The sequence below is a fragment of the Sminthopsis crassicaudata genome, chromosome 1 (genome assembly GCF_048593235.1).
Source record: "Sminthopsis crassicaudata isolate SCR6 chromosome 1, ASM4859323v1, whole genome shotgun sequence".
Classification (NCBI taxonomy): Eukaryota; Metazoa; Chordata; class Mammalia; order Dasyuromorphia; family Dasyuridae; genus Sminthopsis; species Sminthopsis crassicaudata.
Window position 1 is genome coordinate 151,195,740 of NC_133617.1, and position 19,803 is coordinate 151,215,542.

Genomic DNA, 19,803 nt, shown 5'->3' on the forward strand with positions numbered 1-19,803 from the left:
TCTGATAAGTAAGTTAAAGAAAAGGTACTTGTTCTGATAAGTAAGTTAAAGAAAAGGTACTTGCTCTGATAAGTAAGTAAAAGAAAATTTGAAGAAGGAGAGAGTAAAACCAATAGAGGAAAACTTTCTATCTATAGATGTCACATTTCAGTTGAACTTAAAACAGGTTTTAAAGTGAGAGGGGCGTGAAGTTGACCTGTGTTCCTAGGTTTCCTTGCTATTGCTTTGGAGATTGTCATTCTGTACATTAAGTATCTATTTTGTGTGAGGCATTGTGCTAAGCTCTGGAATACAAAGAATGGCAAAAGACAGTTCCTTGTCTCAAGAAGCTAATAGTTTAATGGGGAGATGGCATGAACACTAATCTGTACAAACAAGAAAATAGGATAAATTGGAAATTTATTAGAATTCAAGTTGGCAGAAATAATTTGGAGTGCTATTGAATGTAGTGGGAAGTCAGACTGAGGTCTTGTCCTACTTTCCCTTCACAGGGGCAAGGAAATTTATACACATACCTTTCAGGACAATGATTCACATATCCTTAAATAGGTATTTAATAAGATCCTCGGGAGATGTTATTACTTGAGTAGGTTGGACATAATCATAAAAAAGCCTTGTAGAAAACATCTCCAAGAGTTTTTAACAACATTGGCTAACCGTGTTCAAGAAGCAGGCAGCCATTACTAAGTTCCAGGGAGAGTACTGGCAGGGTGGTGAGATAATTAGAGCACTAGGAGAGAGGAGCCACACTATAATCCTATTAAAAGGAATATTTGGTAAGAATGCTTCACTGGAGATTAAGGAAGAACGTTCCTAGTGACACTCAGGTAGGGCCTGTTGCCAAGGAGATTAAAGCATACTGCCGCCAGCAACCAGAGAATCCTGCCAAAAAGTTTATAGATAATGGTACATGAGGGGTTGCTATGGCAGGACTGTGGGGCCTGGGAAATAGTATGGCAGAATTGCTAAAAGTATTTAAAATGTACATCAAATGAAGGCTGTGATTCCTGGAAAAAGCAGATTGAAGAGTCAACCCTAAATTGTTATTTTAATTATCCTGGAGCTAAATGTTTTTTTTTTTTTTTTCTTGTTTGTTTTTGTTTTATTTTGTTTTTTTTAATAGCTTGCTTAGGAAGTTAATTAGGTATTAGAGGTTTTCTCTCATCCCCTAGTTTTAAGAGTTTTATTAATCTAAAGGTGTATATGTTGCAAAGGTAGCAATGAAATATAGATAAGGAAAGACAACACAATTTACTTCCTGAATATATACATATGCTATGTACACAGTGATGAGCAAACACAGCTGGGAAGATAAGCAGATGATACTGGGACTAGAGCTGTAGTAGTTTACCGCATTGACATTGTGATCCTTTGCCTAGAATGTGCACGTTTTTCCAAGTGACAGTGAGACTGCTTTGACTTTTATCCTGAGTCAGAGAAATTCTTTTATTTTTTTCTTTACTCCCCTCCACTTCCATCTGTCATACATACATTCATATCTACATATTAGCTAGGTTTATTTTAAAACCAAAGCCAGATCTGAGCTCTGAGAAACAAATATGGATTATGAATTCTCATCTCTGGGCTTGGTTAATAGGTGGGTAAGCAAGTCAGGTCAGGTCTAAATGGGAAATAAATGTACTATGTCTCTGTTGGCTTGTCTAAGTTGTGTTTTGGTTTAGCTAGAAGGAGAGTATGCAAAATAAGTTATAAAGGAAATATATGTGCATATATATACATATATAATACATATATATCAAAACAGTATTTCAGTGAGACTCAATTTACTTGTTATAATTTAAGATAATCTTAAAATTAAGATTCTTACACCAAGAAGGTACCTTATTTCAAAATCAAATCACTGTATAATTAATTATTAATTGCTCATTATGTTTAAGACACAATGAAAACAAAGTTGAGGAGATGATGATGTAAATCAGAAAATAATTTAATTCAGCTCCTTTTTGAGCAGAAATACCATCCATAGAGTCCCAAAAAAGTGCTCATCCAACTTCCACTTGAAGTTGTCCAGTGAAATGGAACATGCTACTTCCTAAGGCAACCATTAAACTTTGGGTAGCTCTACTTGTTAGAAAATTTTCTTTCAAATCAATATATATTTCCTATTTTTCTAATTTTTACCTATTCTCCCTAGAGATGCCCTTCAGGGTCAACCAGGACAAAATTTAGTCACTCTTCCACCTGACAGTGCTTCAAACACATGAATAATTATGTCCTTTTTAAAGTCTAAGTTAAGTCTTCTCATAATATTTCCACTATCTTCAGTTAATTCAAGGATAGCAGGACATAAAGTTCCTTTACCTTCTTGACTTTCTTGTAGTGCAGGTGTTCCAGTTTGATGATGTTCTTCCTTCACATACTTAGGACTAATCACAGTACTTAAGATACAATCTGCTCCTGTAGGAATGATCACTTCCCTTCTTTAAGTAACCACTTGTATTTATTTAACCTAAGGATACATTAGACTTTTTGGCTGTCATGTGACACACAGGTTGACTCATTGAGTTCATAGCTGCCAAGATGCTGAGATATTTTACATATGAATTTCTGTCTAGCCACACTTCCTCTGTCTTATACTTTCAAAAATTGACTTTTGAAGCCGTGATAAGTTTCATTTTATGTTTTAGATGTGGCCCATCATTCTGGTGGCCTATTTTTTTTTTTTTTTTAAGATCCCAATACTGCCTTCTAATGTGTTAACTATTCCTCCCAGAAGTTTGTTACTTTGAAATTTGATAAACCTTCCATCTTTACATCCATTCAAGTAATTGATAAGTATAATATTGGTTTACTAATCCCATTAAGTTTATAGTGAGAGGTAGATGGGACATGCAGGGAGGGAATTTGACAAACTTGTGACATGTTAATAATACTAATAAAAAAAAGCTATAATTAACAGCCCAAGACAACTATAAAGATTCACAAAGCAATATTTCCAAATGAATTAATATAGAAAAAGAGGGCTGGGGTTACATTTATGTGAAGTTTAAAGTGATTTCAGAACCCCAAAGTAGTTTAGTGAAAACATTTTTATCCCTGTTTTCCAGAAGAGAAAATTGAAGCTCAGGGAAAAGTCAATAACCCATGTTTCCCAGATTCAAAGAAAATAATGCAAAATGAGCTTTCATGCTCTAATCCTCCTTTACTTGTATAGTATTTGATACTGTAGATCATCCTTCTCTCCTTTCTTCATATTTCTGTTCTTGGCTTTCTCAGTCCTGAATTATCAAGACTATCCTCTGACTTCTGACCATGTTTTTTGACTCATTTTTCCCTCCTTAAACATGAGTATTCCCTAAGGTGCTTTCCTAGCCCCTATTCTCTACATATCACCTTTAACCATTTGTTACCGCATGTGTTTCCTTTGTTTCAAGGAACCCCTCCTTGCAAATGACTTTCACAATCTATAGCTTCAACCTGAACTCCTCCCCAGAGCCCAGTTTAGTCTTTTTCAACTGCATACTGGATACCTTTATAACCTTAAATTCAATCTGTCTGAAACAGAATGCATCATTTTCTGCCCTCCAACTTCTTTTTTTCTGAATCTCAGAAACATTTTTATTGCAAATATCCAAATTCTTATTGTTTCTACCTATGAAGTATTTCTTGCATTCGTGCCTTCTTGTCCAGTTCTACTATAATCCCCATTTTAAAAGATTTAAATAATCTATACTTATCTAGACTATTCAAATACTTCTATAACTGGTCTTCTTGCCTAAAGTCTATGAAGTCCTTAATGAGTTTCTCTATGTATTGCCTAAATAATCTGTCTGTGATCATATGTCAATTCAGTATCAGTCAGTAAGTTCTCATTACCTAGTGAACAAATCTTACATTTTTTACATTAGTTTTCTAAGAATTCCAGTTTGGATTTGACTTACCTTTCCAATTTCCTCTTGCTGCTACTTCTATTCACCTCTTATTTTCTTACTAAACTATCATTTATTACCTTCTCTTTTTCCCCCTATTCTCAACCTGTCCTCTCATTTCTGTGCTTTTGTTCATATATCTTGACATAATTCCCTGCCTCTGAGTAATAGTTGAAATTTATCTATTGTTTCAAATTTTACAAAGTGATTTATTTATCTGTGTGTATGTATATGTGTTTATACATATACATATCCGTATAAACACAGACACATAATTTTATTTGATCATTGTGATTACCCTAGAAAGTAAGTTTTAACCCAAATGGGGTTAAAAAATATGAAGATGGAGGCTCATTACATAAATCACTGAAATAGTTCTTATCATTTCTATAGCACCCTATTATAAATTCTTTGAAGGTAAAACTATACCCTTCCTTCTGTCCCTTATTAATTATGCCTTATTAATATTAATAAAAACACTTATTCTATGTTCTTTGTTTTAGAAGAATTTCTAATACTTCTCCATTTAAAAAAGAAAAAGAAAACAAGAACGACAAAACTTGCTAGGTTAATATTGATGTTGCAGTCTTTGAAATGGAATTCAAGTTATTCTTTTGAATGATGTGGGTCAAATTTGGCTTAGACATACCAGTCAGGAAGAAAGGCAAAAATTTGGGGGTGGGAAAGTTCAAGTTTTTTAAGGAATAGATCGACAAATATGGAATGTTCATGTAGGAAAATAGAGATAAAGAGATTGGGTTTTCTTAAATACCAAGTTAAAGTTCTTTTTCTGTATTATAGGAATTCATTATCATAACTTTCTCTTAGGAAGCTTTGGCTGTTCGTGTTATTTAGGATGGATCAGAATGGGGAGAAATTAGAGTCAAGGAGGCCAGTTAAAAGGTATTACAATAATGTAGCTAAGAAGTGATAAGAAACAGAATTAGGCAATTGTAATTATTGGACAAAAGCTAGATGATTTTATACAGGAGATAACAGATTTTTTGAGACTGATTACATTTCTGGGTAGGGGAAAAGGAAAAGGAGCAGTTGAGATAACTTGACAGATCTCAAACCTAGATTATTAGAGGAATTAGAGGATAACAACAACAGGAAGAGGGAAATTGGGATGAATTGTAGCCATGATAGGAATTTTTGAGCCTAGGGCAAGAGATTGGGGTCTAGGGAGAGGAGGGGACAAGTTGTGAAAGACTGCTTATAGGTATAAGGAGGTGGAGTAGAATTCTACTAAATATCATCAGGTAGCTTCCAATCCATTGCAACAGACATTTATTAAGTACTTATTTTGTGGAAGATACTGTGCTAGCTAGGCTTTGGGTATAGAGGGCAAATTAAAATTTTTTTTCTCTCTGGGAGCTTACATTTTATTGGTAGGATAAAAGTATATACATGATGACTTGAAAAATTAATAATAACTGGGGCAGTCTGGAAAATCTTGCTGGGTCTTAAAAGAAAGGAAGGCTTCTAAGAGATGGAATGGTTGTTTAGGAGGGCACCCATTCATGTGGAATACACTATGCAAAGCCTAATAGGTGGGAGATGGAATGCCAAATTTAGTAGACAGTGAACATGCGACTAACTTGATCATATTATGTTTGAAGAGGAGTAAAATATAATACACTTAGAAAAGATGGCTGTCTTAGGTTATGAAGGGTGGGCTTTAAAAGTTGAGAAGTTTGCTATTTTATTATAGAAGCAATAGGGATATATGCTATTCCATAGCATGGAAAGTAAATGACTTGATTTGTGTTGCAGGAAAATTATTTGGACAACTGTGAGTAAAATTATAAGAGGTAATTAGAGTTTGTTAGTTTGGTTGTGTGAATCGAGAGATGGGTAGAAATGAGAAATGTTATGGAGATAGAATGAATAAAATTGTACCTGACTGGGTATAACAGGGAAGGAAAAACCAAGAATGACTCCAGAGTTGTGAGTACAAAAATTGTAGTACCCTCATCAGAAAAAACTTGGAAGAAGGGGTGAGTTGGGATAGATGGAGAGAATTTCCATTTTGGACATATTAAGTTTGAAATTACAATGGGATATATGAGTAGGAAAGTTTAGGAAGAAGTTGGGAAGAATAATTAGAATGTAGGAAAGAGTAATCTGCAAAAAAACTGATAGTGTTAGTGGGAAAATGGATTATGATGAAGAAATGATGAAATCACTGAGAGAATATAGAGAAACAAATTGAAGACAGCTCATGATAGAGCCTTATGTATGGTACAAAGGATAAGGCGTTAGTGATGTCCAACAAAGAAGACTGAGAGCTTAAGATGAGCTGGGGGAGAGCAGTCTCAAAAATAGGTTGAAGAAAATTCAGCATTAGGAAGTTGCCATCCACTAAAGAGGGTCAAGAGAGAGGAGGATTAATATAAAGGTCACTGGGTTTAGAAGTTTGGAGATGGATAATCTTGGAGAGAACAAGTTCAATTATGTTGTAAACTTGAAAGCAAGATTTCAAGAGATGAGAAGTGAATTGGAAGAAGTGAATATTAGAAGCAAAGAATGTAGACAACTTTTCTAGAATCTTGGCATTAAAAGGAAGGATATATAATAATAATCATAATAATAATAGCAGTCTCAAAAACAATTTGGAGAAAACCTTCAACAGTGGGATGTTGCCATCCACTAAGGAGGGTCAAGAGAAAAGAGGGCTAATATAATGGTCACTGGGTTTAGAAGTTTAAATATTGTTGATAACCTTGGAGAGAAAAAGTTCAATTACATTGTAAAGTTGAAAGCAATATTTCAAAAGATGAGAAGTGAAGTGGAAAAAGAGAATAGGAGAAAGTGAATACAGAAGCAAGGAATATAGACAACTTTTCTAGAATCTTGGCTACTACAAGGAGGGAGAGATATTGGAGAAAACCTTCAGCAATGGGATGTTGCCATCCACTAAAGAAAGTTAAGAGAGAAGAGGACTAATATAATAATCATTGGGTTTAGAAGTTTAGAGATTATTGATAATCTTGGAGAGAACAAGTTCACTTATGTTGTGAACTTGAAAAAAAGATTTTAAGATATGAGAAGTGAATTGGAAGCAGTGAAAATGGAAGTAAAAAAATGTAGGCAACTTTTCTATAATCTTGGCTATTAAAAGGGAGGAGATATATAATAATAAGAAGAAGAGGAACAATTTGTTCTTGTTAATGAGGTTCTGGTTAAACTGCTGGCCTTCCTTTTTTGATTTTCCCTTTTATACTGTCATTACATTTGTGCCTACAGATAAGTGGAACCTAGAGTACATGCTTATGGTGGGCTAAGCCCAACACAAAGAAGTTGTCTCTAGGGGCTGTTGAGATGCAAAATTGATGGGAATGAGAGCTCACCTGGGCTATGCAGAAATGCATCTTGTAGTGTTCTCATCTCTACTTCTGTAGGGTGTGTGTATGTGTAGAAATAAGTTTATTGAGTCAAATTTATGTAGAGAATCTCAGGTTTTGTATAAAAAGGAAAGTGATATTTTAACTTTTGGGACTCAAATAGCCACCCTAACCACAAGGCTTCTGGTACTGACTGCCCACTTCTGTTGTCCATTCTTGCTGAGCCTGAGCTAGGCCACTGGGCAGCCCTTCTTGAGCCTGTGACAAGCAAGATAGATACATATTCTTTTTCTACCATGCAAAGAACTTACCTCTTCTCCTACATAAAGAAGTTTAAAGATTCCTTGATACAAGTATTACCACTTTGGAGATAGAGTTGAAAGTACAGATCTGGAAAATCACCTTACACATGAATAGATCTAGAGATGGAAAGGACAGTTGAGGCCATCAGTTGCAGGCCTTCCTCTGTGTGTCTCCCCACCCCCCACCTCCAATGCCTTTTTTTTTAAAAATAGAAGAAACTGAAAGTCAGAATAATTAAGTGATTTGCCTTAGATCAACACAGATAGTGTTGAAACATCCAGGGAACTCGTTTAGAGGAAGAATTCTTAACCTGGGATTCCTGACCCCCTAGGGTGTTCATGGAGAGAAAACAGGGAGCCCATGAGTTTGGATCAGAAAAGTATATCTTTGTTTTAATATAATTTCATTATGCAATATGTAATCATATAGCAATAAGAGCTAATTGGTATCCTTGGTGATCCAGTTTATTTTATATATTTTAAAATACTTTGAGAAGGGAGGTCTATAGGTTCCATTGGACTGTTAAAGGGGTCTGTAACAGACCCATAGAAGGTTAAGTATCACTGGTGTAGAGGGCAGTAAGCAGAGGCTTGAATAATGTGCATTGAAAATCAGCTTCATTTAAGTGTATGAAAGAGAAAGAGAAGCTATCAGAGGATGCAGCAAGAACATTCAGAGAGGGAAGCAAACATATATAGACATTAATTTAAGGGAAGACTTTTCCAAAGGAATAGGAAAATAAGCAGTTTTGAAGATGCAGAGATAAATCAGGGGTGAAAATTGTAAAACAAATCAGATTTGGTAATTAGAAAGTCATTGGTGACCAGTGTTGTGCTGAGTTAGGATGGTGAAACTTAATGGTCAAAAGGTATTTAAAGTAATGAGAATAAGAGTAGTAATTTTTTTAATTAGGAAAATTCCAGTAGACCTCTTTCTGGTTGAACCAACTCTTCCTATCTTACCCTTTTCCTGCCTTCTTCAAGTTATGACCATCTCAGCAACAGCTTCTTGGCACCCCAGGGTCTTCTTTAGCAGAGGACAGTGGCAGTGCCCCTGGTTTCCTTTCTTAGTGGTGTGAAGTTTGCCCATTTAATTGAATTTGTCCTAAGGACAGCCTGTATTCTTTCCACATAAATTTAAACTTATATGGAAATTTGGACAAATCACTCTTATCACTGGTTTCCTTATCTATATTTTTTAAATGAGGGGATTGGATTTAAAGGCCTTTCTAAAGCAGATTTTGTCTTTAAATCTGTGATCTTAGGGACAGGAAGTTTATATTCAGTTATTTGAAGAACTGTTATGGGGAGAAATAGAATGTGCTTTGTCATATGGTGGTGTGTTTCCCATTACCAGATGCTGGATGACTTCTTATTTCAAGGAGTCCTAAACTGCTCAGGTAGAACTGGGCTGGATGATTTCTCAGGCTCCTTTCAGTTCTGAGGTTATTCTGATTCTAAGAACAAAATTCAGTCTAAGAGTTATTGATATACCCAACAAACTGTGGTTTTGCCTTTAAGGAGATTCCAGAGTCTTGGGCCCCAAAGGCAGAGTTCCTTCAAAACTAATATTCACAGCAAGTTTATTTTGGTAGAAAGCCTTCAATCTGATGGAGATTGTAGAAAATCTACTTTTAATCTTTGATCTTAAGCCTGATTTGGACATTTTTACTATTTCTCTAAAATGGCTCATTCTTGAGCTTCTTTTTTTCCTCTTCTTAAACAGACAGTCCTCTCCGATATCAATTTTGTTCGATAAAAAATTCACAGAAAAGAATTATCAAAATTATTTGCATTTAAAATTAACCCAGTATTAAGTAGTGCTTTTTACATGCTCCAATAAAAATTGGAACCCAAGCTATTTTCTTCATGTTGTTTTAAGATGATACAGATCTTTCTGTAACTGTTTTGCTTTTCAGAAAAAAAAGTGCACCCATTTTGGCTGCATAAACAAATTTCTTTAAAATACCTGCCTTTTATTTGTGAAATTTCTACTAGAGGGGAAGAATACAGACTGACCAGTTGGTGAAAGCTTATGTCTATTCAGTTGTTTTTCAGTTGTGCCTGACTCTTTGAGACTCTAAATGGGGTTTTCTTGGCAATGATACAATGATTTGCCATTTCTTTCAGCAGCCCATTTTACACATGAGAAAACTTAGGCACACATGGCTAAGTGACTTATCCAAGATCACACAATCATATTGGAACCCAAGTGAAGGAGATCATATTGGAACTCATCTTGCAATGGATAGTGTAACACTTAACTGCCCTGCTGATGAGAGCTTTTGGTCTGTATCATTGCATTCCAGTTTTAATAAATCAATTTGCAAAGATAGTGACAAAGATCCAAAAAAAAAAGGGCTGCTGTTGTTGGAGTTGAGAAGTTTTGGTAGTTTATCTTCAGTGACCTTCATCTTCCTCCTCCAGTTAGTTCCTGCCATCTAGGTTTCCACAAGGTGCTCACTACTCTTAGGTGGTCCCCAGATGTTCATGACTTGGAAAAGCTGCCCTTCTCAGCATCTTCCCACAGTTTCTGTGCCCCATCATCTGCTTCCTACTACTCATTAAAAGTTATTTGCCTTTTGTCTTTCAATCCTTCTGGGCCTTGCCAGGTCATTGAACTAATCCCCTTTAAAGTGCTAACAGCTTATACAGTTACTCCTTCCAGTTAACTTTTTCTGTTTAGGATATAAATGTAGAGTTTAGAGGTCATCTAGCCTAATCTTGTCATTTTGCAGATGAGAAAACTGAGACTGAATGATTTGTACAAGTTCATGGAGATGCTAATTAGCCAAGTGTTCATTTGTTCTGTTTTTGTGTATGTTTTTAAATCCAGTTTTTCTTACTTCACATATTACACTGACTCACAGTGGCCACTGTTTTTTAGGGACTTAAATTAGTGAGCAAAATGAGAATTTCAGAGGAAAAGGGAGGGAAAGACTCCCTTCTCTCCCCATTTTGTGTATATATATATATTTTTTTTTTTTTTAGAAAGGGAAGCATACTGGTTAAGAACTACAAAAATGACCTAGTTTGCCTACAAAAACTGCCTAGCTAAATTTACCCTAATTTAAGGGGAAATTCTTAATGTAGAGATGACACACTAAATTATGGAAACCTATCTAAAGAATGGGGTTTAACCAGCTATCCTTATTAAGTACTTGGATTGTCTCTCTGGTGAGATCAGCTTGACAATAACAGCAGCAGCAGCAGCAACAACCAAATCATGTTTGCAGCTAGACAATTACAGTAGACCCTAAGATCTGTGACTGTCAACCATGAACACAGATGCCTTCAAAGTTCTGTTTTTCTTCCATGTGGAAGTCGTTGGCATGGAACAGATGCCTTCATTTTGGAGAAACTAGCCTCTGGATATAATTGGTTCTCTCTTCCCTTGTCCTCCAGGGACAAGCTCTCACAGATGAAATTAGATGAGGAAAAGAACCGAGAAAAAATGACACAAAGCATGAGCTTTCATGGCCTTACTCCTCCTTTGTTGAGCCAAACTGGTTCTTTTTTTTTATAAATGGTTGGGAATTTTGAACCCTTATTTTTTTAAATATTGAGCCCCCGTTTTTAAACTCATATGTTTTAGTTAAGAATATGACTGAAGACTTCATGAAATGTTTCCAATCACTCAGGAGTATGAAGGGGAATTTCAGAAGGAAAAAAAAAAGTACCTGAATCCCCCTGGCAAATGAAATAGTAGACCTTTGCTATTTTAGACTCTAAGCCATAAAGCTAAAACAGACACTAAATGGGAAGTTATGCTATCTATCTTTCACTGCTAAATGTTAAGAGCTGATCAAGTTGAAGCATTCAGCAAGTAGGAAATTAATTATGGTTAAGGAGATTTTGTTCTTTGCAAATTCAATCATTAGTATACCTGAACAGAGAGATTACATTTTTTTTTTTTTTGAAACATCCTATTACTTTACATGCCTGGCTTATAAGCATCTTTGGACATACAGCTCTGTAACACCCTCAGAATAAATCACTGCAGGATCCATTGCCTTATGATGAACTCATTCCTTCAAATGACCTGTAAAGAAATTTGAATAGAACTTCCTTTCACACCAATCAAAAAAGATGAGGTTAAAATAATAAAACATTTATCCAGTGCCTAGCACTGTGTTTGGCACTGGGGAGAGATAGGAAAGAGAGGGAAATGGGACAGGATGAGATGGATGGTGAGCTGTTCTTCAGTAAATTGCAGCCTACTTAGGGAGATGACAGGTACAAAATAACTACAATAAAAGGCAGTATAGAATCAAATAAAAAGGAGCAAAGGGTAAATGCTATAAGATGCTCACAGGAGAGGAAAGATTTTACCTGGTTAGGGTATATTAGAGATAGCTCCATAGAAGAGATACTTGGAGAAGTTTGATATGTAGATATGAGGGAGGAGATGCATTTATTGGTATGGCCTGAAGCAGAAGAGATAAAACACAAAGTAGTTTTTTAGAGATTGCCACCAATGTAGTTAAATTAGGCTGGGTATTTGTTCCTGGAAAATAGTAGGAGATAGAACTGGAAAGGTCTATGGGGTCAAGTCGAAAAAGAAAAATAGGCTAACAATAACAACAGTTAATATATCTAATAATATATAATAACAATAATATGTCCCTTTAAGGTATGAAAAGTCTTTTTATCAGTGTCTAAGTTGCTGAACCTGTAATAGGTTATTTCACTTTTACATGTTTTTGAGGAAATAGACACTTGAGGTTAAGTGATTTTGTAATGGTTTCATAATTAGAATTAAAGAATTAAAGATGGGATTTGGACCCATATTTTTTGACTACAAATCCAGCATACTAGCCAATATGCCATGAAATTTTTTTCCCTAAGGGTGACATGATTAAAGCAATTTTTTTTTTTTTTTAGAAAGAGAAAGCCAAATTCAAATCCCATCTTTCCTATTTGGGCAAATCCCTTAACCTTTTTAGAAAGTCCCTTTAAGTTCCAGAAATTTGGAACTGGCATTTTTAGGAGAAGAGGTTAGAATGTGAAACAGCTTTGGAAGCCATCCACCAAGGAAATAATGGAAGAAATAAGAGTTTTGGAGAAAGCCAAAGGTAAAACTGTAAGTTGAAGAGAGAAAAGGCAAGGACAGAATGTTGGAGAAAAGTCCACATGTAGATAGAAGACTGTTAATAAAGAAACATAGAGATGGAAAGAAGAACATAGTCATTGGAGAGTAAGGATTTGAGATCATGGGTTGATTGACTTAAGAGCCAGAAGAAGAATAGACTTATGAAGAGTAGGGTTTTTAAATGCCTTACAGATACCAGGGAGAAATTTTTATTATTTTGAAATTGAAAACAATTTGTAGCCCAAATTATTTTACACAAATAGAGCATTACCATCCTGTTTGGATAGTCTTTGATAATAGGTCTGTTTCCTTCCTACCCAAATCATCTCTTGGTAGTATGGTTAATGTTTTCTTGCAAAAATTGATCCCTGTGAAGGGATCGTCTGAGTCCCACACCACCCTACCTGGTTCAAAAGAATTATTAGTCCTTTTGAGCATCTTACTTGTTATAAGGAAGTGACTTTGGAGAAATTGTCATATAAGTAAATTAATGTATGGGAGATATCTTTGGAAATCTGTCAAATACTTTACACATATAAAATGGCATTGTTATTTATTATTATTGCTGTTATTTGATACTTTTCTAGCCAGTCCTGTTTTACTTGTGCTATATCTGAAAACAGAAAAAAAATTACATTTTCATTTATGAAAAGGGACACTTTTGAAGCAATAGAATTCAGTAAAGGAAGGAAGAGAAATTAGACAGTTAAGATTTGATTCCAACTAAGCTTGACAGAAATAAGAGGTGTGCTTAATGCTGGATTTTTGAATAACTATGCATCATATACTAAAGGAAAAATTGACCCAAGTGGTAGTATAATTCTCTTGAGAAATGTGTTTAGGCAGTGAAGGGATTCCTGGCAATGATTGAGAAATACAGTAATGGGTAACTGCATTTGATTTCTTTTGAGGTTGACTCTGATATGTGTAGTCTTTACATCCTATTAAATTTTTGAAAGATAAACTGATACAAGAATGATTTGCCAAGGCCAGCGACTCTTCCTTTTAAAACCTTGGCTCAGCTTATACATTGGAGGGATGTGGGAGTAAGATAAAAGCATTATAAATATGAGGTTAACCGAATTCAAATGGAAGGTTCTCTCCAGTTATTGCATTCCTTAGAAAATAAATACATCGCGCATATGGTTAAGATTGATCAAAAAAGTATTCTGTATGCCAGTGATTACATTCCCATCTGTGATTAAGGTTTTCTGTCTGCATCTGGTTTTCACATTATATTTCTGTAACAAGAATCCTTTATATAGCAGAGTTCACTTTCTGTATTTTCGATCAGCTGCAGCTTGAACTACTGCACGGATCGCAGATTTACACATGTGGTTTTCATTACTTCATACCATTGAGAAAAAGTAATATTTGTTTGGGAATGTATGTTTTCCACAATTTCCATGGCAATACAACATGCTGAGCCTTTTTTTTTTTTTTTTTTAATAATGCTCTTGTATAACTACAAATTGTTGAGATGCTCTACTGTGGGTGAAGTAAAGCTTTTGAAACCATCCTGAAAGTACATTTGTACTAAGAAGACTTTACAGATTGGGTGGGGGAGGAGCAAGGGTCATCTAAGACTCTTATTTTGGATATAAATATATGTATCATTTGAACATAGGCTAGAAACATTCAAAGGGACATTTTTCATGTTACTTGTTATTATTTGCAATACTTTATACTTGTTTGCCAAAACTAAGGTTTATGCTGCACAAAACCTAATAAAATGAACTCTCTCATCATTCAGTTTAATATCCAACTGAAATTTCTAAAAAAAGCTGGTTTTTCCCATTGATTCAAGAAATAAGCAAGTATGCAGGTGGGGTGAGACCCTGGATTTGGTTTAAATCAGCATAGTATAGTGCTTTCAAACTGCATGTGGTTTAAGGGTTTGGGAATATTGTATTTGAGTACCAATGGGATTTCAGAGAATACAACATACCCAATTCACATAGGTATTATAAATAAAGACACAGATGGGAAGTTCAGTGATAAAAGACTTTCAAGGTAGTAGAAATAAGTCTTTGACCTAATGTACTAACATTTTAAAATTTGTTTTTGGAAGTATGGAATAGGGATAGCAACAGGCTTAAAGCCTAGACCCTAAATTTTATGATTCCCATTATGTCATGTTTTCCATTAAGTTGGTCAGATATTATTGGTCAGTTGAATTGGATGACTTCTACTTCCAGCAAATTCATACACATACTGTCCTCAAATTTTAAGCTTTAATAGCTTAAAAGAAGTGACTAAAAAAAAAAAACCCACATGAGGTCACAAAGAGCCAGACACAAGTGAAATAACTCAATAACAGTATATATATTTGTGTACATTCCCACAAATAATAGAAACTTTATGAGGGGGAATGATCTTGATTTGAGGAAAAGCAAATTTTAAGACAAAGATATAATTAGAAAAAAAATTTTAGTTCTCCTCTACACAGAAAAACACATTATCTATAAATACCTATACATATTTATAAGTAGGAGTTGTAAAAAAAAAAGTATCTTATTTCTGTTGAGAACATATTGACATATAACTAACTGAAAGCAAGTTTAGATGTAAAACAAAGAATTTGGGGGATTAAAAAAACCATTCTAGGGGGCAGCTAAGTGGAGCAGTGGATAGAGCACCAGCCCTGAAGTCAGGAGGACCTGAATTCAAATGTGGCTTCAGACACTTAAAACTTCCTCATTGTGTGACTCTGGGCAAGTCACTTAATTCCAATTGCCTCAGGAAAAACAATCTAGAATTTGAGGGTCTATATGTATCCAATAGGTATTTATACTTTGAAATTTCATTATGTCTTTGGTGAAAGGTCACTGAATATGATATAGTTATTTGTTTTTCTAAAATAATAATAATAGTAATTCTCTGAAGTTTATGTGGAAGGTTGTATAAGAGGTTCTTTGGAGGGATCATTTCAAAATTGTGCACATTTTAGTGACATGTAATTTTTTTAGAAAATTATATCAAAACAACTCATTAAAGCATTTTCAAGCTCCTCCTCCCTCCACTATGTTTTCAACATTAAATGATTAAATTGTGTTTTGGAGAAAAGTTTTCAAATTGCTCCCAGCTAATTAATTTCTTATTCTAAGGAAAAAAACACACTTATTTGTAAAAGTTCAGTAAACCATAGCAATTGCATTTACTTTGTAGCGATTTTTAATTTTGCCAATGCAATTGTTATATGTACAGCTTGACACACAACATTTAAAAGATCTACACATGGGCAAAGACTCCTGGTTAGTTATTAGTAGGCAGAAAAATTAGCATTTGAAAGCAGCATAATATCAGATCCTACAAATTTGTATATTACTTTCCCCCTTTTGTGCATTCTGGGTTGGGGCATTTATCCTAAACATCACCAATTAATGGTTCTTTGAGATAATTGTGGGGCTTGTTGGAGAGCAAACATCATAATACTCTTGTGAATTGAGAATTTTCGTTTTTCTTCTTGAAGTATTTTTGTTTATTAAAAAAAAAAGAACCAAATTGTTGTATTCAATTAAAAGAGAATTCATGACTATGTAAATATTTCCAAGTTCTCTCTGATGATGACCCTGTAGTAATTGTGGAAACAGTGAAATTTATTACTAATGATGCTTCTGTTCCATGGATTTCTGTGGTCAAAAAAAATTTTATCACCTGGTGGCCAATTTACTGGTAATGAGCCTCTTTGGATTAAGTGGGTCTGGTCCAGGAAGAACAAACACTGTGTCCCTGGAATTGTACTCAGAGACTTTCCAGCTTGCTTAGAACTTTCCAGAGCTTGAATTGAAGTATGATTCAGTATAAGAATTGTACTTTCCCCAGGCACTGTCTGCTTAATCATCAGCATAAAGAAAAATAAATACATCACCTAGTGCATTTTAAGTGCTTAATAAATGTTTGGTGTATAGGAAAGCATGTTAATAGTAAGGAATACAGAGGGATTTGGTTTGTCTTAGAGGGAAACTACTACATCCTTCATTCTGCAAGGATGTGACATAATGTATCACTAGGGAATAATAATTGTGGAAAATAATAATAATACTAATAGTAGTTACAAGGATCAGTAAATGAGTTCATTCCTTTGACTTCATTAGTATAGGGATCTTCTCAGTGAGAAAAATGCATATTACCTTCTCTGCAATTTTTAGAGATTGTGTGGAATTATGGAGAGATACAGGGCAAATTACCCAGCATTTCCATAGAGCAGTGTGTATCAAGAACAGGATTTGAACTCATTTTCCAAATTCTCAGATTGCCTTTCTAGCTTCACTTCAGAGGCAGCTGAGAGTATCTTTCCTATCATGATCAGACAGCTAATAAGTGCCAAAGCAGGCAATATTTGCATGTTTTCCATTTTTCACTGATTAGATACTTGATATCACTTTTCAATATTGATAACTGGAATATCTCCTATCTTCATAGGTTCTGTCTCATAGTTAATTTTTTAAGTGGTAATCTTAAAAGAGTTTCTACTGAATAAGGGCAACAAACATATTTTGGGTTTTTGCTTATTTTTGTTTGTTGAAGAGGAAATAAATAAAACTAGTTAACCTAGTTGACCTGGCCAAAGAAATCGGTGGCATTATAATTCACATTATTTGTGTGGTTGCTACATTCTTTTAAAAAAATGTTACTTATGTTGCATAAGGCATAACTGTATACAAGTAAATCCTTTCTGAGCATTGCTGAATGCTTTTAACTTTCTTGGGGAATAGCTATTACAGTTAAATAGTGGCAGCATCAGTGCTGATTTTGGAGGCCAGAGGACCCGAGTTTAGAATATTCCACAGTCACTATGTCTGTGACCTTGGCAAATCAAGAGCCTTAGTTCTTTTGTAAAAGGAAAGATTTGACCCCTAAGGTCACTAGCAGCTCTCTAAATCTATGAACTTGTGATTTTCTAAATCCCAAGGCTGTGAAAGAATTTGGATAGCCTCTTTAAAGCTGCCATCTGTGTATAAATTTCTATGAATTAAAATAGAAAGCAGCCACATTTTATTACCAAAGAATTATTTAAATAAAGTGTAAGGTTGGAAGGCTTAAAGTTTTAATCCCTTTATTGAAACAGGTAAAGTATAAAGAATTGTCTTGAATATCTACATTACAATCCATACCTCTTTAGAAACCCCCCATTAAGGACTTAAGAGAGAACGTTTGCATGTCCACTTAATTGTCACTTCTGCCTAAGCTTTGCAAAGGATTGATTAATAAAGCAGGCTTTTTAGAAAAAAAAAAATTTAACTTAAAAAAATTTTAAAATGCTCCCTTGTATGAAAAGGTGGGTAATACTGTTTTAGAAAGACAGCATTTATCTGATGCTATTTTTTAAAAAATGGCTTAGTGTTTTCATGCATAGAGTGAGTGCTTCAGATTGGATGTGATATGCATTTTTTTTTCCTTTGTTGTTGTCAATAGAAAAGATTGATCTCTGGGCTGGTGAACATAATATCTGTCCCAGTCAGAAAAGGAGAGGAAATTAGCAGAACGGTTGGTGGAGAATGATATCTGTCAAAAGAAACACTTGGAGAGCACTGAGTTTAGTAATAGGTGACTGCCGGAAAAAAGGGAACTTTGAATTTTGTCAAGGTAAGGAACAGACAAATATTTTGATTTTGCAATTTACACACATCTCAGAAAGTTATTTTCTACTGTTCTTTTTTCCATAAGATATATATATATATATATGTGTATATATATATGTATATGTATATATGTACATATATACATATACATATATATATATATATATATTTTTTTTTTTTTTACTACATTTTGTCCCTTCCCCCTCCCTCCCTTACTGCCGTATTGATCTTTTAAATTCATAGTTTGGTTGCCACATTTTTTTTTTTCTGTAATATTTAACTTTAGCAGATAGTGCTGGGTGGGGTGGGATTTTTCTAAAGGGCTGGGTTATGTGTTCTCTGGTGCATCTGTACTCTAGTGGGACCTGTGATAGCTTGTGTCTGAAGATATCAAATGATCAAGTACCAGTTTTTCTTTCTATTTTTCTGTTGGAGTGTTTCTTGCCATGTTTCATAATACATCTGCTATGAGCTAAACAACACTTGAGTTGAGTAAAAGCTATGCCTATGATTTCTGTGTTTATTGTAACTAGTAGATGGTGTTTTCTCAGTTTGTTGTCTAAATAGGGGAAAAACAAAGTGGTTTTCCATTTTTAAAATGTTTTTATTTTCCCAAAATGAATTGGATATTTTTATATGCATGGGTGAATGTCATGCATAAAATTCTCTTAGGAAATGTAAAAGGTCCATACACAACCTACAATAATCTGGGCAACTACTTGCATATTAGTACCATTGTAAATGAAAAAAAAGGCAAAAGATACATGACAGGAAGCTTCTTTAAAGGTTTTTTTGTGTTTAAAAACAAAGTGGGTCCACAGAACTAAGGGGCAGATTCTAGAAGGCTCAATATTAAAAACCCTTTCCAGGTTTAAAGAATATGAGTTTGCATGGAATGAATCAGGAGAAGAAGGGTGAGTGGAGGGAACTTGTATTTGGGCAATTTAGAGTGATCACAAAGCATTGTGAGGGAGCATAAGTACATCTTGGTTGGTGTTTATTACTAGTGAGCAGGAATAGGATGTGTTATGCATAACTGAGCAAGTTGAGAAAAAAAGCTAAAAGGAAAGTGCCATTGACTCCACTGCTCTTTGAAAAATACAGTAGGGAATATAGTGTTTGCCCCCTTTGCTACCAATGATATTTTGATTTGATTGTTTTAGCCACATCTCTTTTTTTCCTATTTTGCAATTTGTTTTTGTTCTAAAGGATTGTGAGTGGTTTGGTGGGAGGGAATTGGTTTGGGGTGCTTTTGAATCTCTTTGGAGAAAAAATGAACTAATTATGTTAGAATCTTTGGAGGGTGTCCCTTTATTCTGTCACACAAATGTGCACATCACTTACCTTCTGGTTTTTGTAATCAGTTAGATAAAATTTGTGGTTTGTTTTTTTTAATTGGACTATAGTTTTGCTATTAATTTTTAGTCTACAAGTTCTAAGAGAAGGGAGTTTGGGAAGTAGGAGGGTGTGGAAAGAACATTGGTCTGGGATTCTAAGCCTGCAGGCTTTCTTTTTTACTATTTATGTGATCAAATTATTTAAGCTTTAGTTTTTCATCTGCAAAATGAAAATTATATTATTGGGATA

The 19,803-nt window shown here is 34.6% G+C and overlaps 1 protein-coding gene across 11 annotated transcripts in view; it reads left to right on the forward strand.

Annotated features, from left to right (window-relative positions):
- The window catches only part of RUNX1T1 (RUNX1 partner transcriptional co-repressor 1), a 167,194-nt gene that overhangs the window by 16,799 nt on the left and 130,592 nt on the right, over window positions 1-19,803 (forward strand). For 4 of the 11 annotated variants that reach the window (XM_074269611.1, XM_074269629.1, XM_074269626.1 and 1 more), the window contains exon 2: window positions 18,050-18,220. The exons of 6 other annotated variants lie outside the window; for them this stretch is intronic. In XM_074269611.1, the coding sequence (XP_074125712.1) occupies window positions 18,133-18,220 (88 nt within the window). In that variant the 5' untranslated portion in view covers window positions 18,050-18,132. Of the gene's footprint in view, window positions 1-24; window positions 18,221-19,803 lie in introns of all 11 variants that reach the window. One more of the 11 variants, XM_074269615.1, reaches the window with a different exon arrangement.